The sequence below is a fragment of the Chiloscyllium punctatum genome, chromosome 10 (assembly GCF_047496795.1).
Source record: "Chiloscyllium punctatum isolate Juve2018m chromosome 10, sChiPun1.3, whole genome shotgun sequence".
In the NCBI taxonomy this organism is placed as follows: domain Eukaryota; kingdom Metazoa; phylum Chordata; class Chondrichthyes; order Orectolobiformes; family Hemiscylliidae; genus Chiloscyllium; species Chiloscyllium punctatum.
The window spans coordinates 108804298-108830515 of NC_092748.1; the positions used below are offsets into that span (position 1 = coordinate 108804298).

Here is a 26218-nt window from a genome sequence, read left to right on the forward strand (position 1 = left end):
CTCGGATGCTACCTGACCTGCTGTGCTTTTCCAGCACCACTCTAATCTTGCCCTCTATGAGTGACACCACCCCACCCCACACGAGCCTTGATCCTGGTCAGATTTAGACAGATACGATACAGACCTAATGCAACCGTCAGTGAAACCTGCTGTTAACTTTTTGGAGAGTGACCAGGGACGAGTATCGGGGTTTATCTTTCCACTGATCATTTCTTTGTTTTACACAGCTACAAACTAGTGTACCAAAATGCAACAGCAAAGCAGGTCGTGGATGTGGGATTGGTCGACTTTGGAGCAGTTTACACACTCATTCTGAGTAATGCGGTGAGTGTGGAGGTGAACGATGCAGTCTGTTTTGTTGAATGAGAATTTGTGAGATGGTGGGGAAAGCGCAGGGTGCGGTGGTGGATGGACAGAAACACGGAGTTCAAGCCACGATCAAATCAGCCACAATCTTATCGAGTGGCAGAGCAGGCTCGAGGGGCCGAAGGGCCTACTTGTGCTCTTAATTCTTGGGAGTGGGATTAATGGGATGGATCTTTCAAAGAGCCAGCACAGGCAGGTTGGGGCAAATGACCTCCCATTGTGTTATACGAATCCACAATCAGGCAGACCCCGCACAAAACATTGTTTACTGAATTAAGGCAAGTTTTAGAAAATTACCTTTGTGTCTTATAACAGGAGTTAAATACAAAATCAAAGGTCATATGATGGATGTTTTCTGGAAGAAGATAGATATATTTCTTCAGACTAAAGGGTATGGGGCGAAGGTGGGATTAGAACCCTTAACTGGATGATCAGCTGTGATCACACTGAATGGCAGATCAGACTCAAACGGCTGAATGGCCTCCTCCTGCTATTTTCTATTTTTCTATTTGGTGATTGTCTTGGCATAGTCTTTAATTAAAGTGTCGGTAGTGCAAGAGAAAAAATAATGGAGAGGAAAAGTCAGTGAGGAGTTGGTGAAGACTTCAGCAGCTGCATTCTCGAAGCTTCTCCACGGATCTTCCCTCCAATTCTCTCTTGGCGCATCTCCATTGCTCCCAGGTTTAATCAGTCTGCTATTGGAGGCCATGTCTTCAATTTGCCAAAACTCCAAACCCTACTCCTCCCTCCCTACACCTCTCCACCCCTCTTCCCTCCTTTAAGACACCCATTAAGGCATACCTCTTGGACCAAACGTTTTGTCCACTGTCTTTCTGAATATTTTATTTTATATGCTGCAATGACACTTTGCTTCATTTAAGGTGCTATAGAAATGTGAGTCATGTATCTGAATACCACTCAATTCCCTGGTACTCTGACTGACTGACTGACTGACTGACTGATTGGATTAATTGTCACGTGTACCTAAGTCCAGTGAAAGGCTTTGTTTGTGAGCAGTCCAGGTAGATCATAGTAAACAAGGGCATAGAGATCACGGGGGAGAAATAAACTTGGACAGAGTAAGGCATACAGGATACACATCAAAGGATGTGTGATGGGCAAAATCAGTGTGTGTGTGTGTGTGTGTGTGTGTGTGTGTGTGTGTGTTCAAGCCCTGTACCTTCTGCCTGATGGAAGAGGTTGTAGGAGAGCATTACTGGGATGGGAGGAGTCTTTGATGATGTCAGCAGTCTTTCTGCAGCAAAGGAGGCGTAAATGGAGTCTATGATGGAAGGTTGGCTTCCGTGATGTGCATGCAACCTTCTGTAGTTTGTTGACACGGTATTGCTTGCATTTGGAAGTACTGACTCCACCCCGTTATGTTCCACTTGCCTTCAGTCTAAAGACAGCAGCTTGAAGATTTGGAAGACTGAAGATGTCAAAGCAAACACCATGCACATCGCGTGGCAAATTCCTCAATACGTCCTGATGTCTGCTGGAGAGGTTATGTTCTCCATCACTGGTGTGGAGTTCTCTTACTCACAGGTATTGTAATGTCCCTGAGACTGTCTGACGTTGCTGAGCTTGAACTAAGAACAAAAGGGTATTTCTACAGTGACTACTAGATGCTTTGCTGATAGAGACATATTTTTGATTTGCACTCATCAGGATAATTCACAAAAATATCAAGGGAAAGGAATATTTATACTGCTGGATGATTATCAAGCCTATAGTAGACCTAGAGATTGAATAAATGGTGAAATTTACAACAGTGAATGGTTTGGAAACTAGAAGTCTAAATTAGGAACAGGAGTAGGCCTTTCATCCCCTCAATCCTGTTCCACCATTCAATGAGATTGTAGCTGATCTGTGGCCTAACTCCATATACCTGCCTTTAGCCCATATCCCTTAATACCTTTTCTTAACAAAATATTATGTATCACTGATTTAAAATTAATAACTGAACCAGCATTCACTGCCACTTGTGGAAGAGAGTTCCAAATATCTACCACTCTTTGTGTGGAGAGGTCATTCCTGATATCTCTCCTGAACAGAATGGCCCGAATTCTCAGACTATGGCCCTAGAAATGCCAACTAATGGAAGTAGTTTATCTTGCTCCACCCTGTGCTTTTCTATTAATATCTTAAAGACTTTGATTAGATCACTCCTCAATTAATTCCATCAGTTCTGGGTTGTACATTCATTACAATTGAGAAGGAAGCCATTCAGCCCATCAGGTAGTTGTCAGCCCTCTGTAGAGCAGTCCAGCTGGTCCCATTCCCTCATTCATTCCCCATATTCTCTGCAAAGTCATTTCCCTTAAGTATTCTAAAACCATGAGGGGCAGAAATGAATAGCCAAAGTCTTTTCCCATGTGTTGGGGAGTACAAAACTAGAGGGCATAGGTTTAAGATTAGAGGGGAAAGATTGAAAAAGGGACCAAAGAGGCAATCTGTCCACACAGAGGGTAGTGCATGAATGTAATTCCATGAGCTGCCAGAGGAAGTGGTAGAGTCAGGTACAATTACAACGTTTAGAGAAACATTTGGTCAGCTGGAGAGAGACCAAATGGAGCTAGTTCATTGAGGAAACATGGATGAGTTGGGCTGAAGGGCCTGTTTCTGTGCTGTAACACTTTATGCCAATACAGCTTGCGTTGAGAAGAGAGAGACTCCCTACAGAATGGAAACAGGCCCTTCAGCCCAACAAGTCCACACCGACCCTCTGAAGAGTAACCCACCCAGACTCCTACCCTATATTTACCCCTGACTAATGTACCTAACACTATGGACAATTTATCACAGCCAACTCACCAACCTGCACATCTTTGGATTGTGGGAGGAAACCCACGCAGACACGGGGAGAAGGTGCAAACTCCACACAGACCGTCCCCTGAGGTGGGAATCAAACCCAGGTCTCTGGTGCTGTGAGGCAAAGGTGCAAACAACTGAGCCACTGTGCTGCCCCAAACTGTTGCCGGCCCTAGTGCCCTACTCATAGGCAGCAGGTTCCCAGTCATCACCACTCACTGCAGAAAAGTTCTCTTCCTGACATCCTCCTCGCTATCTCTAATACTAAACTTAAATCTGTCTTCCTGTAGTTCTTGGAACATAGCATAGTACAGCACAGGAGCAGGCCCTTCTGCCCACCATGACTGTATCAAGCATGATGCCATTCTAAACTATCCCATCTTCCTGCACGTGTTCTACATCCCTCAATTCCATGCCTGTACACGTGTTCATCTAAATGCCTTTTAAACGTTGCTGTTGTATCTGCTTGTACCACCTCCCCAGCAGTGCATTTCAGACACCTATCATCTTCTCGCTAAGAATCTTTCCTTGACATCTCCTTTAAAAGTCCCCCCCCCCCCCCCCACCCCCCCCACTTCCCCTGTCCTTACCCCATACCCTTAGCAATTGACATTTCCACCCTGGGAAAGAGACTCTTGACCCTGTGCATGCCTCTCATTATTTTATATACTAGAACGTCGCCCCTCGGCTCCCCTTAGCGAAAATAATCCAAGTTTGTCCAAAGGTGGACATGATCGGTATGGACTTCAGTCGGTGTTCGACAAGGTTCCTCATGGTAGGCTGGTTAGTAAGGTCAGATCACATAGAATAGAGGTATTTGGAATTTGGAAACAGAGCTGGCTAGAAGGTAGAAGACAGAAGATATATAGAAGGTCTGCCTAATAAGTTTGCAGATGACACTAAAATTGGAGGAGTAGTGGACAGCGAAGCTTTCCAAAGCTTCCATGGTGTATCTCAGAGTACAACAGGCTCTTCATCAGATGGGCCAATAGGCCAAGGCGTGGCAGATGGAGTTCAGTTTAGATAGTTAAAAATCACACAACACCAGGTTATAGTCCAACAGGTTTATTTGGAAGCACTAGCTTTTGGAGCGCCGCTCCGTCATCAGGTGGTTGTCCTGATGACGGAGCGTCGCTCCAAAAGCTAGTGCTTCCAATTAAACCTGTTGGACTATAACCTGGTGTTGTGTGATTTTTAATTTTGTACACCCCAGTTCAACACCGGCACGTCCAAATCTTAATTTAGATAAATTTAGGAAGGACAAATCAGGATAGGACTTATACATTTAAAGGTAAGGTCTTGGGGATAGTTGCTGAACACAGAGACCTGGGAGTGTAGGTTCATAATTCCTTGAAAATTGAGATGTAGGTAGATAGGATAATGAAGTGTTTGGTATACTTGCCTTTATTAGTCAATGCATTGAGAATTGGAGTTGAGAGATCATGTTACAGCTGTACAGGACATTGGTTAGGCCACTATTGGAACACTGCATACAATTCTGGTCTCCCTGCTAGAGGAAGGATATTGTAAATCTTGAAAGGGTTCAGAAAACATTTACAAAGATGTTGCCGGGTTTGGAGGGTTTGAGCCAGAGGGAGAGGCTGAACAGGCTGGGGCTATTTTTTCTGGAGTATCAGAGGCTGTGGAGTGACCTTACAGAGGTTTATAAAATCATGAGGGGCATGGAGAGGGTAAATAGGCTTGGTGGGGGTGGGGGAGTCCAAAACTAGAGGGCATACGTTTAAGGCGAGAGGGGAAAGATTTAAAAGGGACCTAAGGGGCAACTTTTTCACACAGAGGGTGGTATGTGTATGGAATGAGCTGCCAGAGGAAGTGATGGAGGCTGGTACAATTACAACATTTAAAAGGCATCTGGATGGGTATATGAATAGGAAGGGTTTAGAGGGATATGGGCCAAGTGGTGGAATATGGGACTAGATTAATTTAGGATATCTATGACTCTCCTTATATCTAATACTCTCCACTCCAGGCTGCATCCTAATAAAGGAGGAGAAAGTGAGGACTGCATATGCTGGAGACCAGAGTTGAAAAATGTGGTGCTGGAAAAACACAGCAGGCCAGGCAGTATCCGAGGAGCAGGAGAATCGACGTTTCGGGCATAAGCCCTTCTTCAGGAGCAGGAGAATCGACGTTTCGGGCATAAGCCCTTCTTCAGCAGCTGTGTTTTTCCAGCACCACATTTTTCAACTCTCAGCATCCTAATAAATCCAAAGTTTCCACATGCTTCATAAAGTATGGCACCAGAACTGTATACAGGACATCAAATGTGGTCTGACCAAAGTTTTATACAGCTGCAACGTGACTTACCAACTTTGACAAGCATGTCATATGCCTTCTTTAGCAACGTATCCACTTTCAGAGATCTTGCACCCCAAGATCCCTCTGCGCATCAATGTTCCTAAGGGTCCTGCGATTTCCTGTGCTATCCATTAATGGGAATAGTTTCCGTTTGTCTTGCGCAGCAAATTAAAACGTGGCGGTGTTAAGATGGAGTCCTGCTTGCCTGCCCAAAGCCCTGTGTCAATGTGGGCCATGCACTGATTTACTATACTGCCACTGGGTTACCATCAGGTTTTTTGCTGCTGTGAGTGATCTGACCTTGTTTCTTTACCAGAACCTCCTGCTTTATCAGCCCTCCTCCACTGTGTCCAGAACCCTCACAATTTTAAGCATCTTGAACCAATCATTTCTCCAAGGAGGACAACCCTAGCTTTCTCCACACAACTAAGTCTTTTGTACTCAGAGACCTTCTTGTAGTAGTTTTAGGCCCAGTATCTAAGGAAGGTTGGGATGGTGTTGAAGGGGGTTCAGAGGAGATTTACAAGAATACTCCTGAGGATGAACAGTTTGTCAAATGAGGAGTGGTTGAGGACTCTGGGTCTATACTCGATGGAGTTGAGAAGGATGAGGGGGGGATCTCATTGAAATTTACAGAATACTGAGAGGCCTGGATAGAGTGGATGTGGAGAAGATGTTGCCACCAGTAGGAGAAACTAGGAGCCAAGGGCGCATCCTCAGAGTGAAGGGACAGTCCTTTAGAACTGAGATGAGGAGGAGTTTCTTCTGCCCAAGGGTGGTGAGTTTGTGGAACTCATTGCCACTGAGGGCTGTGGAGGTCAAGTCATTGAGTGTATTTAAGACAGAGAGGGATAGGCTCTTGATTATAAAGGGATCAAGGATTATGGGGAGAAGGCAGGAGAATAGGGTTGGGAAACATATCAGCCATGAGCGAATGATGCAGCAGACTCAATGAGCCGAATGGCCTCATTCTTCTCCTACACCTTCTGGTCTTCAAAGAACAAAGACAATTTACAGGCTAGGAACAGGCCATTCAGCCCTCCAAGCTTGTGCCAATCCAAAACCAAAAGAGAAAATGCTGGAAAATCTCAGCAGGTCTGGCGGCATCTCTAAGGAGAGAAAAGAGCTGATGTTTCGAGTCTAACTGACCCTTTTGTCAAAGCTTTCATTATTGAATCCCTCACCCTGGGAAAAAGTTTATCTCTATCCACCCTGTCTATACCCTTCATGATTCTGTAAACCACAATAAGTACCCCCTCAATCTTTTTTTTATAATGAAAATAATCCTAACCTACTCAACCTCTCTTCATAGCTAGCTCCTTCCATACCAGGCAGCATCCTCGTATACCTTCTCTGCACCCTCTACAAAGCATCCACATAGAACATAGAACATAGAACAATACAGCACAGAACAGGCCCTTCGGCCCACGATGTTGTGCCGAACTTCTAACCTAGATTAAGCACCCATCCATGTCCCTATCCAAATGCCGCTTAAAGGTCACCAATGATTCTGACTCTACCACTCCCACGGGCAGCGCATTCCATGCCCCCACTACTCTCTGGGTAAAGAACCCACCCCTGACATCTCCCCTATACCTTCCACCCTTCACTTTAAATTTATGTCCCCTTGTAACACTCTGTTGTACCCGGGGGAAAAGTTTCTGATTGTCTACTCTATCTATTCCTCTGATCATCTTATAAACCCCTATCAAGTCACCCCTCATCCTTTACCGTTCCAACGAGAAAAGGCCGAGAACTCTCAACCTATCCTCGTACGACCTACTCTCCATTCCAGGCAACATCCTGGTAAATCTTCTCTGCACCCTCTCCAAAGCTTCCACATCTTTCCTAAAGTGAGGTGACCAGAACTGCACACAGTACTCCAACTGTGGCCTAACCAAAGTCCTGTACAGCTGCAACATCACTTCACAAGTCTTGAATTCAATCCCTCTGCTAATGAACGATAATACTCCATAGGCCTTCTTACAAACTCTATCCACCTGAGTGGCAACCTTCAAAGATCTATGTACATAGACCCCAAGATCCCTCTGTTCCTCCACCTGACTAAGAACCCTACCATTAACCCTGTATTCCGCATTCTTATTTGTTCTTCCAAAATGGACAACCTCACACTTGGCAGGGTTGAACTCCATCTGCCACTCCTCAGCCCAGCTCTGCATCATATCTAAGTCCCTCTGCAGCCGACAACAGCCCTCCTCACTGTCCACAACTCCACCTATCTTCGTATCATCTGCAAATTTACTGACCCACCCTTCGACTCCCTCATCTAAGTCATTAATAAAAATTACAAACAGCAGAGGACCCAGAACTGAACCCTGCGGAACTCCACTTGTAACTGGGCTCCAGGCTGAATATTTACCATCTACCACCACTCTCTGCCTTCGACCGGTTAGCCAGTTTTCTATCCAATTGGCCAAATTTCCCTCTATCCCATGCCTCCTGACTTTCCGCATAAGCCTACCATGGGGAACCTTATCAAATGCCTTACTAAAATCCATGTACACTACATCCACTGCTCTACCCTCATCCACATGCTTGGTCACCTCCTCGAAGAATTCAATAAGACTTGTAAGGCAAGACCTACCCTTCACAAATCCGTGCTGGCTGTCCCTAATCAAGCAGTGTCTTTCCAGATACTCGTAAATCCTATCCCTCAGTACCCTTTCCATTACTTTGCCTACCACAGAAGTAAGACTAACTGGCCTGTAATTCCCGGGGTTATCCCTATTCCCTTTTTTGAACAGGGGCACAACATTCGCTACTCTCCAGTCCCCTGGTACCACCCCCGTTGCCAGTGAAGACGAGAAGATCATTGCCAACGGTACTGCAATTTCCTCTCTTGCTTCCCACATAATCCTAGGATATATCCCGTCAGGCCCGGGGGACTTGTCTATCCTCAAGTTGTTCAAAATGTCCAACACATCTTCCTTCCTAACAGGTATCTCTTCTAGCTTAACAGTCCGTTTCACACTCTCCTCTTCAACACTACGGTCCCTCTCGTTCGTAAATACTGAAGAGAAGTACTTGTTCAAGACCTCTCCTATCTCTTCCGACTCAATACACAGTCTCCCACTACTGTCCTTGATCGGACCTACCCTCGTTCTCGTCATTCTCAGGTTTCTCACATACGCATAAAATGCCTTGGGGTTATCCTTGATCCTATCCGCCAAGGATTTTTCATGCCCTCTCTTAGCTCTCCTAATCCCTTTCTTCAGGTCCCATCTGGCTATCCTGTATCCCTCCACTGCTCTGTCTGAACCCTGTTTCCTCAACCTTATGTAAGCCTCCTTCTTCCTCTTTACTAGACATTCAACCTCCCTCGTCAACCAAGGCTCCCTCACACGACCATTTCTTTCCTGCCTGATAGGTACATACATATCAAGGACACGTCGTATCTGCTCCTTGAAAAAGTTCCACATTTCCACCACATCCTTCCCTGACAGCCTATGCTCCCAACGTATGCTCCTCAAATCCTGTCTTACAGCATCGTAATTTCCCTTCCCCCAATTATAAAATCTACCTTGTTGTGCGCACCTATCTCTCTCCATAACCAAGGTGAAAGTCACAGAATTGTGGTCACCATCACCAAAATGTTCACTCACTAACAAGCCCACCACTTGTCCCGGTTCATTACCGAGTACCAAATCCAATATGGCCTCCCCTCTGGTTGGACACTCTACATACTGCGTTAGAAAAGCTTCCTGGACACACTGCACAAACACCGCCCCATCCAATCTACTTCCCTTTTTTGAACAGGGGCACAACATTCGCTACTCTCCAGTCCCCTGGTACCACCCCCGTTGCCAGTGAAGACGAGAACATCCTTTTGATAATGTGGAGACTAGAACTGTACACAGTATTCTAAATGCAGCTGCACCAAAGTCTTGTACAATTTTAATTTGACTTGCCAGCTCTTATAGTCAATTCCCCATCCGATGAAGGCAAGCATACCATGTGCCTTCTTGATCACTCGATCCACCTGTGCAGCAACCTTCAGGGTACAATGGACCTGAACTCCCAGATCTCTCTGCCCATCAACTTTTCCCAAGGCTGTTCTGTTTACTGTATAGTTTGCTCTATAATTAGACCTCCCAAAATGCATCACCTCACATATGCCTGGATTGAAATCCATCTGCCACTTCTCTGCCCAACTCTCCAGTCTATCTATATTCTCGTGTCTTCTTTGACAGTTCCCTATGCTTTCTGATACTCCAAAAATCTTTGTGTCATCTGCAAGCTTACTGATCAGAACACCAATGCCCTTTCCAGACCATTTATGTATATCACTGATCCCAGCACTGGCCCCTGTGGAACACCACTGGTCACCTTTCTCCATTTTGAGAAACTCCCTTCTACTCCTACCCTCTGTCTCCTGTTACACAACCAGTTCTTTATCCACCTAGCTAGAACACCCTGCACACCGTGTGACTCCACTTTCTCTATTAGTTTACCATGGGGAACCTTATCAAATGCCTTACTAAAGTCCATGTATATGACATCTACAGCCCTTTCTTCATCTACCAACTTGGTCACTTCCTCAAAAGAACTCTATTAAGTTAGTAAGGCATGATCTCCCCTGCTCAAAACAATGTTGCCTATCAGTGATAAGCCCATTCCCTTCCAAATATAAATAGAGCCTATCCCTCAGGACCTTCTTCAGCAACTTTCCCATCACTGACGTCTGTAGTTACCCGGAATATCCCTACTACCCTTCTTGAACAGGGGGACAACATTAGCAACCCTCCAGTCCTCCGGCACTTCACCTGTGTTTAAGGATGCCACAAAGATATCTGTCAAAGCCCCAGCTATTTCCTCCTTCACCTTCCTCGGCAACCTGGGATAGATCCCATCTGGGGTATAGGTTTGCTCGCTGAGCTGTAGGTTTGATATCCAGACGTTTCATTACCTGGCTAGGTAACATCATCAGTGGCAACCTCCAAGTGAAGGGAAGCTGTTGTCTCCTGCATTCTATTATATCTTTCTCCTTCGTGGGGTTCGTGGGGTTTGTGGTGATGTCATTTCCTGTTCGTTTTCTGAGGGGTTGATAGATGGTATCTAGATCTATGTGTTTGTTTGTGGCGTTGTGGTTGGAGTGCCAGGCCTCTAGGAATTCTCTGGCATGTCTTTGCTTAGCCTGTCCCAGGATAGATGTGTTGTCCCAGTCGAAATGGTGTTTTTTTTCATCCGTGTGTAGGGCTATGAGGGAGAGAGGGTTGTGTCTTTTTGTGGCTAGCTGGTGTTCGTGTATCCTGGTGGCTAACGTTCTTCCTGTTTGTCCTACGTAGTGTTTCTGGCAGTCCTTGCATGGAATTTTGTGGATGACGTTGGTTTTGTCCATGGGTTGTACTGGGTCTTTTAAGTTTGTTAGTTTTTGTTTGTGAGTGTTGGTGGGTTTGTGTGCTACTAGGATTCCAAGGGGTCTTAATAGTCTGGCTGTCATTTCTGAGACTTCTTTGATGTATGGTAAGGTGGTTAGGGTTTCTTGCTGTGTTAGGTCTGCTTGTCGTGGTTTGTTCTTGAGGAATCTGTGGACTGTATTTTTTGAGTATCCGTTCTTCTTGAATACGTTGTATAGGTGGTTCTCCTCTGTTTTCCAAAGTTCGTCTGTGGTGGTTCGTTGGAATAGTGTTCTGATACAGCTTCGTTTGTGTCTGTTGGGATGGTTGCAGGTGTGTTTGTCGGTTTTCTGTATCCGCAGGTTTGTAGTTCTCCTTTATCCTTTCTTTCGATTGTGACATCCAGGAATGTGAGTTTGTTGTCGTTTTCTTCCTCCTTGGTGAACTTTATGCCTGTGAGGGTGTTGTTGATGATGTTAAATGTCTCTTCTATCTTGTTTCATTTTGTGATGACAAAGGTGTCATCTACGTAGCGGACCCAGATCCTGGTCCTGGGGATTTGTCCACCTTAATATTCTTTAGCCTACCCAACACATCTTCCCTCCTTATGTCAACGTGATCCAGAGTAAATGTCTATCTCTGATCTCAACATTCATCATGTCCCTCTCCTCAGTGAACACTGATGCAAAGTAATCATTGAGAATCTCACCCATTTTCTCAGTTTTGACACACAGCCTTCCTTCCTTATCCTTTAGTGGACCAACCCTTTCTCTAGTTACCCTCTTGCTTGTTATGTATGAATAAAAGGCCTTGCGATTCTCCTTAATTCTGCTCACTGATGTTATTTCATGACCCCCCTTAGCCCGCTTAATTCCTCATTTAAGACTGGTCCTACTTTCCCAATATTCCTCCAGGGCCCATTCTGTTCTAAGTGTCTGGACCTTATCTACGCTTCCCTTTTCCTCTTGGCTAGTTGCACAATTTGTCCTGTCATCCACAGTTCACGAATCTTGTCTTTCCTATCCCTTGTTTTCAATCCTATCCTATCCTTTCCTATCCTGGACTATCTCCAACCTATTTTTGAAAGCCTCCCACATCTCAAATGTGGGACTTCCCTTCAAATAGCTGCCCCCAATCCAGCTCCTGGCTGCCAAATTTTGATATAATTGGCCTTTGGCCCAGCTCCGTACTCTTCCCTGAGGACCACTGTCATCTTCGGTGGATTGTTTTGTGCATCTTTTCTAAAGTTGCGTGAAGGAATTCCTGTTCCTTCTTGATTGTTAACATGTAATCTTGCTCAGGCTAATTGTGTCAGACTTCCCCCTCAGAATCGAGAAAGGTTTGATCAAATTGCGTTCACCTCTCCCACCTTCCCCAACACACAGCACCAGGCTGTGCTAGCCTCTGCCTTTCACAAAATGAGACAGTGCAGTTCGCTTCTTGTGTTCTGCCAGTGGGCCTCATTCAGCACAATGAGAAAATAGCTCCAAGATTATTCCAGTCCATCCCCTTGCTCTGATGGCAGAGAAAAGAATCGCACTACCTTCACTCACCATCAGGGGGAGCCAAAAGACAAGATTTTAAAAATCCAAGGAATGCAGGAATTACTCAATGAGAGCTGATGAAGATCTTTTTGGTTCATTTGCTAATTTCCTGATAGTCACGCGATATGAAATGAGGAAAACCACACTGGAGCAGGGCTTTGTAAACCATGGCTCCAAGTTCATCTCATCCATCCCAAGTACTGGATTAGTGGTGCTGGAAGAGCACAGCAGTTCAGGCAGCATCCAAGGAGCAGCGAAATCGACGTTTCGGGCAAAAGCCCTTCAGGCTTTTGCCCAAAACGTCGATTTCGCTGCTCCTTGGATGCTGCCTGAACTGCTGTGCTCTTCCAGCACCACTAATCCAGTATTTAGTTTCTAGCATCTGCAGTTATTGTTTTTACCTCATCTATCCCAAGCCCTGCTACACTAAGCCCATTACATCTCAAACTCATTCACAGAACCAAGTAACAATCACACACCAGATAATCAAACAATCAAGAATTTAACCATCACCCCTTAATATTGCCATTGCTGAACACCCCACGTCCCTCATTCTGGGAGTTACCAATGATCAGAAGCTGAACTAGATTCACCACTTAAACGCAGTGGCTGCAAGAGCAGTTCCGAGGCTGGGAATACTGCAGCCAGTAGCTCACCTCCTGACTCCCTGAAGTCTGTCCACCATCTACAAGGCACAGGCCAGGAGTCTGATGGAATACTCCGCACTTGCCTGGATGGGTGCAGCACTAGAGCCTTACAGAAGTTTAGAAAGTAATGAAGGGTATAGATAGAGTTAATGGTAGTTGTGTTTTCTCTGGGATGGGGGATTTCAAAACCAGGAGGTTTTTAAGGTGAGAGGAGAGAAATTTTAAAAAGACATGAGGGGCAAATCTTTTACACAGAGGGTGGTTTATGTGTGGAATGAACTTCCAGAGGAAATGGTGGATGTGGGTACAATTATGTTTAAAAGACATTTGAGTAAGCACATGAGTAGAAAAGGTTTGAAGGGACAATCAAGCAATCAAGAATTTAACCATGACCCCTTAATATTGCCATTGCTGGACGCCCCACGTCCCACATTCTGGGAGTTACCAATGATCAGAAACTCAACTGGATTGGGCTTGCTACTGAGTTGGGCTAGTTTAGTTTGGGATCATGGTCTTCATGGACTGCAGGTTCTGTTCCTGTGTTGTATGATTCTATGACTCTATGACAATCCAGGACAAAGCTTGATTGTCACCCCATCCAACACATTCAGCCTTCACTCTCTTCACCTCTGATACAATGTGAATACCACCGATAAGGTGCACTGTACTAACTTACCATAGGTTCCTACGAAAGCACCTTCCAAAACCACGACCACTATCATCTAGTGGGACAAGGGCAGCAGATCCATGGGAACACCACCATCGTGAAGTTCCCCTCCAAGCCATTCACCATCCTGACTTGGAAATATATCGCCCTTCCTTCACTGTCACTGGGTCAAAATCCTGGAATTCCATCCCTAAGGGCATTGTGCGTCAACCCACAGCAGGTGGACTGCAGCGATTCAAGATGGCAGCTCACCCCCCACATGCACCAGGGTAACGTGGGATGGACCAGCAACACCCACATCCCTTGAATGAAATTTTGTCAAAAAATGGTGAGGGCCCAAAATGGCCACATCCGATCGCATCTGTAATGGACCTCCGAAAGAATCATTCTCTTGCTGACATTCCCCCCCTACTTCTCCTGAATCCCCTGTGCATTCCTCCTCCTCAGATAATCACAATTGGAATTTGGAAATGTGGAAACATGTGCAGTAAGCATGGAAGCCACTCCGGCAAAAAATAAGCCAGCAGCTTCATGCCACCTTGCAGCAAATTAAAAACAGGATTGAATTCTACTTTCTGGGCCACAGTCACAGATACCTCACTTTGCAATCCCAAATTGTGGAGAACGATTGTTGTGTCTTGTACCCTGCCAGTGGGAAGTTAATTGCTGAGCGACTGGAAGGTTATATTTTTTATTCCTTGGAAGTGAGAAGCGCAGAGATGTGCAGGATTGGCCATGCTAAATTGCTCATAATGTCCAAGGATGTGCTGGCTAGCTGGGTTAGCCATGGGAAATGTAGGGTTACAGGGATAGGATAGGGTGCGGGTCTGGGTGGGATGCACTTTGGAAGATCAGTGTGGACTTGATGGGCTGAATGGCCTGCTTCCAACAATGTAGGAACTCTAGGATTCTGGGGGTTATTATGATATTGAATGCATTCCATACCGAGAATGGTTGAATTCGATTTCAGTAGCAATACTCAAAAGGAATTGGAGAAATACATAATTGAGGAAAGAGCAAGGAGAGTAGAATTGCTCTGGTAGCTCATTCAGCACGTCATGAGGGGCAGAATGGCCTTACCGTGCTGTATAATTCTGTAACAATTTTTAAGAATAATTTATTTGTAAGAGGAAAAGGTTTTTCCAGTGCCCAAACACTGGTGTGTTTGTTATTCCAGTGCCCAACCACTGGCGTTGTTGTTATTACAGTGCCCAATCACTGGTGTGTTTGTTATTCCAGTGCCCAATCACTGGCGTTGTTGTTATTACAGTGCCCAATCACTGGTGTGTTTGTTATTACAGTGCCCAACCACTGGCATTGTTGTTATTACAGTGCCCAATCACTGGCGTTGTTGTTATTCCAGTGCCCAATCACAGGTGTGTTTGATATTACTGTGCCCAATCACTGGTGTTGTTGTTATTACAGTGCCCAATCACTGGTGTGTTTGTTATTACAGTGTCCAATCACTGGCGTTGTTGTTATTACAGTGCCCAATCACAGGTGTGTTTGTTATTACAGTGCCCAATCACTGGTGTTGTTGTTATTACAGTGCCCAATCACAGGTGTGTTTGTTATTACAGTGCCCAATCACTGGCGTTGTTGTTATTACAGTGCCCAATCACAGGTGTGTTTGTTATTACAGTGCCCAATCACTGGTGTGTTTGTTATTACAGTGCCCAATCACTGGTGTTGTTGTTATTACAGTGCCCAATCACAGGTGTGTTTGTTATTACAGTGCCCAATCACTGGTATGTTTGTTATTACAGTGCCCAATCACTGGCGTTGTTGTTATTACAGTGCCCAATCACAGGTGTGTTTGTTATTACAGTGCCCAATCACAGGTGTGTTTGTTATTACAGTGCCCAATCACTGGTGTGTTTGTTATTCCAGGCTCCTTTGAACATGAAAGCTGTTCTCCAGTCTGGCTGGCTCCTCACTGTAGCATTTGGAAATGTCGTGGTGATTATTGTGGCCAAAGCTGCTTACATGGAACAGGTATGTGCTTCTATCATTCTGCCATTCCCTGCACTGTGACCCTAACAGCGCAGTCCGTCTCCTGGACAGAATATGGGCAAAACTGTCCTGTGTGTCAGCACCAAAACTGGCTGACCCCAAATTGGCAGCTCGCGGATTAGAAAATTCCTTCAAGAAAGACTCGAATGTCATAAACAGTGAAAATTGGAAAATCATGATCATGTTTCATAGCTATTGTACACTTGTGCTGGGTATGCCTGTGTATTGTGATGATGAGTCAGCAGTCTCTTGTTAAAAATGTGAGTGAGTAGTGTCTGCATGTTAGTTGTGGCAGTGACTTAGATGTTAGATGACACCGATGTACTCTCTTAGAGAGAGAGAGATGAGATGGAGTGATTCAGCCTGACGGCCACCATACCTCAGGTGAGGGGATAGGTTGGGAAGGGGAGCACTTCATGCTAACGGCAGCTGGTGCAGGAACTGAACCCACACTGTGGGTATCACTCTACATTACTAATCAGCATCCAGCCAACTGAGATTACTGACCCTTAACTGTGACTGAGCTGCATCCGTGTGGTGGGTTATATCTGTGTATTAGCTGTGCCTGTGTGTTAGCTGTGCCTGTGTGTTAGCTGTGTCTGTGTGATAGCTGTGTCTGTGTGTTAGCTGGGTCTGTGTGTTAGCTGTGTCTGTGTGTTAGCTGGGTCTGTGTGTTAGCTGTGTCTGTGTGATAGCTGTGTCTGTGTGTTAGCTGGGTCTGTGTGTTAGCTGTGTCTGTGTGATAGCTGTGTCTGTGTATTAGCTGGGTCTGTGTGTTAGCTGTGTCTGTGTGTTAGCTGTGTCTGTGTGATAGCTGTGTCTGTGTGTTAGCTGGGTCTGTGTGTTAGCTGGGTCTGTGTGTTAGCTGTGTCTGTGTGATAGCTGTGTCTGTGTGTTAGCTGGGTCTGTGTGTTAGCTGTGTCTGTGTGATAGCTGTGTCTGTGTATTAGCTGGGTCTGTGGGTTAGCTGTGTCTGTGTGTTAGCTGTGTCTGTGTGATAGCTGTGTCTGTGTGTTAGCTGGGTCTGTGTGTTAGCTGTGTCTGTGTGTTAGCTGGGTCTGTGTGTTAGCTGTGTCTGTGTGATAGCTGTGTCTGTGTGTTAGCTGGGTCTGTGTGTTAGCTGTGTCTGTGTGATAGCTGTGTCTGTGTGTTAGCTGGGTCTGTGTATAAGCTGTGTCTGTGTGTTAGCTGGGTCTGTGTGTTAGCTGTGTCTGTGTGATAGCTGTGTCTGTGTATTAGCTGGGTCTGTGTGTTAGCTGTGTCTGTGTGTTAGCTGTGTCTGTGTGATAGCTGTGTCTGTGTGTTAGCTGGGTCTGTGTGTTAGCTGTGTCTGTGTGTTAGCTGGGTCTGTGTGTTAGCTGTGTCTGTGTGATAGCTGTGTCTGTGTGTTAGCTGGGTCTGTGTGTTAGCTGTGTCTGTGTGATAGCTGTGTCTGTGTGTTAGCTGGGTCTGTGTGTTAGCTGTGTCTGTGTGATAGCTGTGTCTGTGATAGCTGTGTCTGTCTATTCGCTAGGTCTGTGTGTTAGCTGGGTCTCTGTGTTAGCTGTGTCTGTGTATTAGCTGGGTCTGTGTGTTTGCTGTGTCTGTGCATTAGCTGGGTCTGTGTGTTTGCTGTAGCTGTGTATTAGCTGTGTCTCTCTATTATCTGCATCTGAGTGTTAGCTGTGCCTGTGTTTCAGCTGTGTCTATGTGTTAGCTGTGCCTGTATATTAGCTGTGTCTGTGTGTTAGCTGTGTCTGTGTATTAGCTGTGTCTGTGTGTTCACTGTGTCTGTGTGTTAGCTGTGCCAATATATTAGCTGTGTCGGTGTGTTAGCTGTGCCTGTGTGTTAGCTTTGTCTCTGTATTAGCTGGGTCTGTGTATTAGCTGTGTCTGTGTGTTCGCTGTGTCTGTGTGTTAGCTGTGCCTGTATATTAGCTGTGTTGGTGTGTTACCTGTGCCTGTGTGTTAGCTTTGTCTCTGTATTAGCTGTGTCTGTGTATTAGTTGTGTCTGTGTGTTAGCTGTGTCTGTGTGTTACCTGTGTGAGTATATTAGCTGTGTCTGTGTATTAGCTGAGTCTGTGTGTTAGCTGTATCTGTGTGATATCTGTGTCTGAGTATTAGCTGTGCCTGTGTATTAGCTGTGCATGTGTGTTCGCTGTATCTCTGTATTAGCTGGGTCTGTGTATTAGTTGCGTCGGTGTGTTTGCTGTATCTATATGATATCTGTGTATTGGCTGTTTCTGTATATGAGCTGTGTCTGTGTATTAGTTGTGTCTGTGTATTAGCTGTGCCCATGTGTTAGCTGTGTCTGTGTGATAGCTGTGATTCTCTGTGTTAGCTGTGTCTGTTTGTTACCTGTGTGAGTATGTTAGCTGTGTCTGTGTATTAGCTGTGTCTGTGTGTTAGCTATGTCTGTGTACTAGCTGTGTCTGTGTGTTAGCTGTGTCTGTGTGTTAGCTATGTCTGTGTACTAGCTGTGTCTGTGTGTTAGTTGTGTCTGTGTGTTAGCTGTGTCTGTGTGTTAGCTGTTTTTCTGTACAGGCTGGGTCTGTGTATTAGTTGTGTTTATGTGTTTGCTGTTTCGGTATGATATCTGTGTATTGGCTGTGTCTGTGTATTAGCTGTGTCAGTGTATTAGCAGTATCTCTGTGATAGCTGTGTCTGTGTGTTAGCTGTGTCTGTGTGATAGCTGTCTCAGTGTATTAGCTGTGTCAGTGTATTAGCTGTGCCTGTGTGATTGTTGCATCTGTGTATTAGATGTGTCTGTGTGATCGCTGTGTCTGTGTGTCAGCTGTGCCTGTGTATTAGCTGTGGCTGTGTACAAGTTGTGTCTGTGTATTAGCTGTGTCTGTGTGATAGCTGAAACTGTATGTAAGCTGTGTCTGTGTGTTAGCTGTGCCTATGTATTAGCTGTGTCTGTGTATTAGCTCTGTCTGTGTGATAGTTGTGTCTATGTGATAGCTGTGTCTGTGTACTAGCTGTGTCTGTGTATTAGCTGTGTCTGTGTGATAGCTGTGTCTGTGTGATAGTTGTGTCTGTGTGATAGCTGTGCCTGTGTTTTAGCTGTGTCTGTGTGATAGCTGTGTCTGTGTATTAGCTGTATCTGTGTATTAGCTGTGTCTTTGTATTAGCTGTGTCTGTGTATTAGCTGTGTCTGTGTGATAGCTGTGTCTGTCTAATAGCTCAATCTGTGAGATAGTTGTGTCTCTGTGATAGCTGTGTCTGCGTGTTATCTGTGTTTGTGTATTAGCTATGTCTGTGTATTAGCTGTGTCTGTGTATTAGCTGTGTCTGTGTGATAGCTGTGTCTGTGTGTAAGCTGTGTCTGTGTATTAGCTGTATCTGTGTATTAGCTGTGTTGTGTATTACCTGTGCATGTGTGTTAGCTGTGCCTGTGTATTAGCTGTGTATGTGTGATAGCTGTGTCTGTGTGATAGTTGTGTCTGTGTGATAGCTGTGTCTGTGTATTAGCTGTGTCTGTGTATTAGCTGTGTCTGTGTGATAGCTGTGTCTGTGTGATAGTTGTGTCTGTGTGATAGCTGTGCCTGTGTATTAGCTGTGTCTGTGTGATAGCTGTGTCTGTGTATTAGCTGTATCTGTGTATTAGCTGTGACTGTGTACTAGTTGTGTCTGTGTATTAACTGTGTTGTGTGTTAGCTGTGCCTGTGTATTAGCTATGTCTGTGTATTAGCTCTGTCTGTGTGATAGTTGTGTCTGTGTATTAGCTGTGTCTGTCTAATAGCTCTATCTGTGAGAAAGTTGTGTCTCTGTGATAGCTGTGTCTGCGTGTTATCTGTGTTTGTGTATTAACTGTGTCTGTGTATTAGCTGTGTCTGTGTGATAGCTGTGTCTGTGTGCAAGCTGTGTCTGTGTATTAGCTGTATCTGTGTATTAGCTGTGTTGTGTATTACCTATGCATGTGTGTTAGCTGTGCCTATGTATTAGCTGTGTATGTGTATTAGCTCTGTCTGTGTGATAGTTGTGTCTGTGTGATAGCTGTGTCTGTGTACTAGCTGTGTCTGTGTATTAAATGTGTTGTGTATTAGCTGTGTCTATGTGATAGCTGTGTCTGTGTATTAGCTGTATCTGTGTATTAGCTGTGTTGTGTATTACCTATGCATGTGTGTTAGCTGTGCCTATGTATTAGCTGTGTATGTGTATTAGCTCTGTCTGTGTGATAGTTGTGTCTGTGTGATAGCTGTGTCTGTGTACTAGCTGTGTCTGTGTATTAAATGTGTTGTGTATTAGCTGTGTCTATGTGATAGCTGTGTCTGTGTATTAGCTGTATCTGTGTATTAGCTGTGTTGTGTATTACCTATGCATGTGTGTTAGCTGTGCCTATGTATTAGCTGTGTATGTGTATTAGCTCTGTCTGTGTGATAGTTGTGTCTGTGTGATAGCTGTGTCTGTGTACTAGCTGTGTCTGTGTATTAACTGTGTTGTGTATTAGCTGTGCGTGTGTGTTAGCTGTGCCTGTGTATTAGCTCTGTCTGTGTGATAGTTGTGTCTGTGTATTAGCTGTGTCTGTGTGATAGCTGTGTCTGTGTATTACCTGTGTCTGTGTATTAGCTGTGTCTATGTGATAGCTGTGTCTGGGTATTAGATGTGTCTGTGTATTAGCTGTGTCTGTGTATTAGCTGTGTCTGTGTGATAGCTATGTCTGTGTTTTAGCTGTGTCTGTGTTTTAGCTGTGTCTGTGTATAAGCTGTGTCTGTGTGACAGTTGTGTCTGTGTATTAGCTGTGTCTGTGTATTAGCTGTGTCTGTGTATTAGCTGTGTGAGTGTGTTAGCTGTGTCTGTGTATTAGCAGTGTCTGTGTGTTAGCAGTGTCTCTGTGTTAGCTGTGTCTCTCTACTGGCTGGGTCTGTGTCTTAGTTGTCTCTGTGTGTTTGCTGTATCGGTATGATATCTGTGTATTGGCTGTGTCTGTGTGATAGCTGTGTCTGTGTGATAGCTGTGTCTATGTATTAGCTGTGTCTGTGTTTTAGCCGTGTCTTTGTTTTAGCTGTGTCTGTGTTTTAGCTGTGTCTGTGTATTAGCTGTGTGAGTATGTTAGCTGTGTCTGTGTATTAGCAGTGTCTGTGTGTTAGCAGTGTCTCTGTGTTAGCTGTGTCTCTCTACTGGCTGGGTCTGTGTCTTAGTTGTCTCTGTGTGTTTGCTGTATCGGTATGATATCTGTGTATTGGCTGTGTCTGTGTGATAGCTGTGTCTGTGTGATAGCTGTGTCTGTGTATTAGCTGTGTCTGTGTATTAGCTGTGTGAGTATGTTAGCTGTGTCTGTGTATTAGCAGTGTCTGTGTGTTAGCAGTGTCTCTCTACTGGCTGGGTCTGTGTCTTAGTTGTCTCTGTGTGTTTGCTGTATCGGTATGATATCTGTGTATTGGCTGTGTCTGTGTGATAGCTGTGTCTGTGTGATAGCTGTGTCTATGTAATAGCTGTGTCTGTGTGATATCTATGTCTGTGTATTAGCTGTGTCTGTGTATTAGCTGCGTCTGTGTAATAGCTGTGTCTGTGTGATAGCTGTGTCTGTGTATTAGCTGTGTCTGTGTGATATCTATGTCTGTGTATTACCTGTGTCTGTGTATTAGTTGTGTCTGTGTATTCACTGTATCTTTGTAATAACAGTGTCTGTTTGTTTGCTGTGTCTGTGTATTAGCTTTGCCTGTGTGTTAGCTGTGTCTGTGTATTAACTGTGCCTATGTATTAGTTGTGGCCGTGTGATAGTTGTGTCTGTGTGATAGCTGTGTCTGTTGTTAGCTGTGTCTATGTATTAGCTGTGTCTGTGTATTAGCTGTGTCTTTGTATTAGCTGCGTGTGTGTATTAGCTTTGCCTGTGTATTAACTGTGTCTGTATATTAGCTGTGTCTGTGTGATAGCTGTGTCTGTCTAATAGCTCTATCTGTGAGATAGTTGTGTCTCTGTGATAGCTGTGTCTGCGTGTTATCTGTGTTTGTGTATTACCTGTGTCTGTGTATTAGTTGTGTCTGTGTATTCACTGTATCTTTGTGATAACAGTGTCTGTTTGTTTGCTGTGTCTGTGTATTAGCTGTGCCTGTGTGTTAGCTGTGTCTGTGTATTAACTGTGCCTATGTATTAGTTGTGGCCGTGTGATAGTTGTGTCTGTGTGATAGCTGTGTCTGTTGTTAGCTGTGTCTATGTATTAGCTGTGCCTGTGTATTAGCTGTGTCTGTGTATTAACTGTGGCTGTGTGTTAGTTGTGTCTGTGTGATAGCTGTGTCTGTTGTTAGCTGTGTCTGTGTATTAGCTGTGTCTGTGTATTAGCTGTGTCTGTGTGATACCTGTGTCGGTGTATTAGCTGTGTCTGTGTATTAGTGCTGTCTGTGTGATAGCTGTATTTGTGTATTAGCTGTGTCTGTGTGATAGCTGTGTCTGTGTATTAGCTTTGCCTGTGTGTTAGCTGTGTCTGTGTATTAGCTGTGTCTGTTGTTAGCTGTGTCTGTGTATTAGCTGTGTCTGTGTATAAACTGTGCATGTGTGATAGTTGTGTCTGTGTGATAACTGTGTCTGTGTTTTAGCTGTGTCTATGTATTAGCTGTGTCTGTGTTATAACTATGCTTGTGTGTTAGCTGTGTCTGTATGTTAGCTGTGGCTGTGTATTAGCTGTGTCTGTGTATTTGCTATGTCTGTGTGATAGCTGTGGCTGTGTATAAGCTGTGTCTGTGTGTTAGCAGTGTCTGTGTGATAGCTGTGTCTATGTATTAGCTGTGTCTGTGTTTTAGCCGTGTCTTTGTTTTAGCTGTGTCTGTGTTTTAGCTGTGTCTGTGTATTAGCTGTGTGAGTATGTTAGCTGTGTCTGTGTATTAGCAGTGTCTGTGTGTTAGCAGTGTCTCTGTGTTAGCTGTGTCTCTCTACTGGCTGGGTCTGTGTCTTAGTTGTCTCTGTGTGTTTGCTGTATCGGTATGATATCTGTGTATTGGCTGTGTCTGTGTGATAGCTGTGTCTGTGTGATAGCTGTGTCTGTGTATTAGCTGTGTCTGTGTATTAGCTGTGTGAGTATGTTAGCTGTGTCTGTGTATTAGCAGTGTCTGTGTGTTAGCAGTGTCTCTCTACTGGCTGGGTCTGTGTCTTAGTTGTCTCTGTGTGTTTGCTGTATCGGTATGATATCTGTGTATTGGCTGTGTCTGTGTGATAGCTGTGTCTGTGTGATAGCTGTGTCTATGTATTAGCTGTGTCTGTGTTTTAGCCGTGTCTTTGTTTTAGCTGTGTCTGTGTTTTAGCTGTGTCTGTGTATTAGCTGTGTGAGTATGTTAGCTGTGTCTGTGTATTAGCAGTGTCTGTGTGTTAGCAGTGTCTCTGTGTTAGCTGTGTCTCTCTACTGGCTGGGTCTGTGTCTTAGTTGTCTCTGTGTGTTTGCTGTATCGGTATGATATCTGTGTATTGGCTGTGTCTGTGTGATAGCTGTGTCTGTGTGATAGCTGTGTCTGTGTATTAGCTGTGTCTGTGTATTAGCTGTGTCTGTGTATTAGCTGTGTGAGTATGTTAGCTGTGTCTGTGTATTAGCAGTGTCTGTGTGTTAGCAGTGTCTCTCTACTGGCTGGGTCTGTGTCTTAGTTGTCTCTGTGTGTTTGCTGTATCGGTATGATATCTGTGTATTGGCTGTGTCTGTGTGATAGCTGTGTCTGTGTGATAGCTGTGTCTATGTAATAGCTGTGTCTGTGTGATATCTATGTCTGTGTATTAGCTGTGTCTGTGTATTAGCTGCGTCTGTGTAATAGCTGTGTCTGTGTGATAGCTGTGTCTGTTGTTAGCTGTGTCTGTGTATTAGCTGTGTCTGTGTATAAACTGTGCATGTGTGATAGTTGTGTCTGTGTGATAACTGTGTCTGTGTTTTAGCTGTGTCTATGTATTAGCTGTGTCTGTGTTATAACTATGCTTGTGTGTTAGCTGTGTCTGTATGTTAGCTGTGGCTGTGTATTAGCTGTGTCTGTGTATTTGCTATGTCTGTGTGATAGCTGTGGCTGTGTATAAGCTGTGTCTGTGTGTTAGCAGTGTCTCTGTGTTAGCTGTGTCTCTCTACTGGCTGGGTCTGTGTCTTAGTTGTCTCTGTGTGTTTGCTGTATCGGTATGATATCTGTGTATTGGCTGTGTCTGTGTGATAGCTGTGTCTATGTATTAGCTGTGTCTGTGTGATATCTATGTCTGTGTTTTAGCTGTGTCTGTGTTTTAGCTGTGTCTGTGTATAAGCTGTGTCTGTGTGACAGTTGTGTCTGTGTGATAACTGTGTCTGTGTATTGGCTGTGTCTGTGTGATAGCTGTGTCTGTGTGATAGCTGTGTCTATGTATTAGCTGTGTCTGTGTTTTAGCTATGTCTGTGTTTTAGCTGTGTCTGTGTATAAGCTGTGTCTGTGTGACAGTTGTGTCTGTGTGATAACTGTGTCTGTGTATTAGCTGTGTCTGTGTATTAACTGTGTCTGTGTATTAGCTGTGTGAGTATGTTAGCTGTGTCTGTGTATTAGCAGTGTGTGTGTTAGCAGTGTCTCTGTGTTAGCTGTGTCTCTCTACTGGCTGGGTCTGTGTCTTTGTTGTCTCTGTGTGTTTGCTGTATCGGTATGATATCTGTGTATTGGCTGTGTCTGTGTGATAGCTGTGTCTGTGTGATAGCTGTGTCTATGTATTAGCTGTGTCTGTGTTTTAGCTATGTCTGTGTTTTAGCTGTGTCTGTGTATAAGCTGTGTCTGTGTTACAGTTGTGTCTGTGTGATAACTGTGTCTGTGTATTAGCTGTGTCTGTGTATTAACTGTGTCTGTGTATTAGCTGTGTGAGTATGTTAGCTGTGTCTGTGTATTAGCAGTGTCTGTGTGTTAGCAGTGTCTCTGTGTTAGCTGTGTCTCTCTACTGGCTGGGTCTGTGTCTTAGTTGTCTCTGTGTGTTTGCTGTATCGGTATGATATCTGTGTATTGGCTGTGTCTGTGTGATAGCTGTGTCTGTGTGATAGCTGTGTCTATGTATTAGCTGTGTCTGTGTGATATCTATGTCTGTGTATTAGCTGTGTCTGTGCATTAGCTGCGTCTGTGTAATAGCTGTGTCTGTGTGATAGCTGTGTCTGTGTATTAGCTGTGTCTGTGTGATATCTATGTCTGTGTATTACCTGTGTCTGTGTATTAGCTGTGTCTGTGTGATACCTGTGTCGGTGTATTAGCTGTGTCTGTGTATTAGTGCTGTCTGTGTGATAGCTGTATTTGTGTATTAGCTGTGTCTGTGTGATAGCTGTGTCTGTGTATTAGCTTTGCCTGTGTGTTAGCTGTGTCTGCATATTAGCTGTGTCTGTGTGATAGCTGTGTCTGTCTGATAGCTGTGTCTGTGTGATAGTTGTGTCTGTGTGATAGTTGTGTCTGCGTGTTAGCTGAGTTTGTGTATTACCTGTGAATGTGTATTAGTTGTATCTGTGTATTAGCTGTGTCTTTGTATTAGCTGTGTGTGTGTATTAGCTTTGCCTGTGTATTAACTGTGTCTGTATTAGCTCGTTCTGTGTGATAGTTGTGTCTGTGTGATAGCTGTGTCTGCGTGTTAGCTGTGTTTGTGTATTTCCTGTGTCTCTGTATTAGCTGTGTCTGTGTATTAGCTGTGTCTTTGTATTAGCTGCGTGTGTGTATTAGCTTTGCCTGTGTATTAACTGTGTCTGTATATTAGCTGTGTCTGTGTGATAGCTGTGTCTGTCTAATAGCTCTATCTGTGAGATAGTTGTGTCTCTGTGATAGCTGTGTCTGCGTGTTATCTGTGTTTGTGTATTACCTGTGTCTGTGTATTAGTTGTGTCTGTGTATTCACTGTATCTTTGTGATAACAGTGTCTGTTTGTTTGCTGTGTCTGTGTATTAGCTGTGCCTGTGTGTTAGCTGTGTCTGTGTATTAACTGTGCCTATGTATTAGTTGTGGCCGTGTGATAGTTGTGTCTGTGTGATAGCTGTGTCTGTTGTTAGCTGTGTCTATGTATTAGCTGTGCCTGTGTATTAGCTGTGTCTGTGTATTAACTGTGGCTGTGTGTTAGTTGTGTCTATGTGATGGCTTTGTCTGTTGTTAGCTGTGTCTGTGTATTAGCTGTGTCTGTGTATAAACTGTGGCTGTGTGATAGTTGTGTCTGTGTGATAGCTGTGTCTGTTGTTAGCTGTGTCTGTGTATTAGCTGTGTCTGTGTATAAACTGTGCATGTGTGATAGTTGTGTCTGTGTGATAACTGTGTCTGTGTTTTAGCTGTGTCTATGTATTAGCTGTGTCTGTGTTATAACTATGCTTGTGTGTTAGCTGTGTCTGTGCATTAACTGTGCCTGTGTGTTAGCTGTGGCTGTGTATTAGCTGTGTCTGTGTATTTGCTATGCCTGTGTGATAGCTGTGGCTGTGTATTAGCTGTGTCAGTGTATTAGCTTTGTCTATGTGATACCTGTGTCTGTGTATTAGCTGTGTCTGTATATTAGCTGTATCTGTGTGATAGCTGTGTCTATCTGATAGCTGTGTCTGTGTGATAGTTGTGTCTGTGTGATCGCTGTGTCTGTGTAT

General features: G+C 44.4%; 1 protein-coding gene across 1 annotated transcript in view; it reads left to right on the forward strand.

Annotated features, from left to right (window-relative positions):
- The window catches only part of slc15a2 (solute carrier family 15 member 2), a 143930-nt gene that overhangs the window by 84106 nt on the left and 33606 nt on the right, over positions 1-26218 (forward strand). Inside the window, exons 20-22 of the mRNA XM_072579911.1 lie at positions 228-324; positions 1765-1911; positions 15602-15706. Coding sequence (XP_072436012.1) covers positions 228-324; positions 1765-1911; positions 15602-15706 — 349 coding nt within the window. The remainder of the gene's footprint in view (positions 1-227; positions 325-1764; positions 1912-15601; positions 15707-26218) is intronic.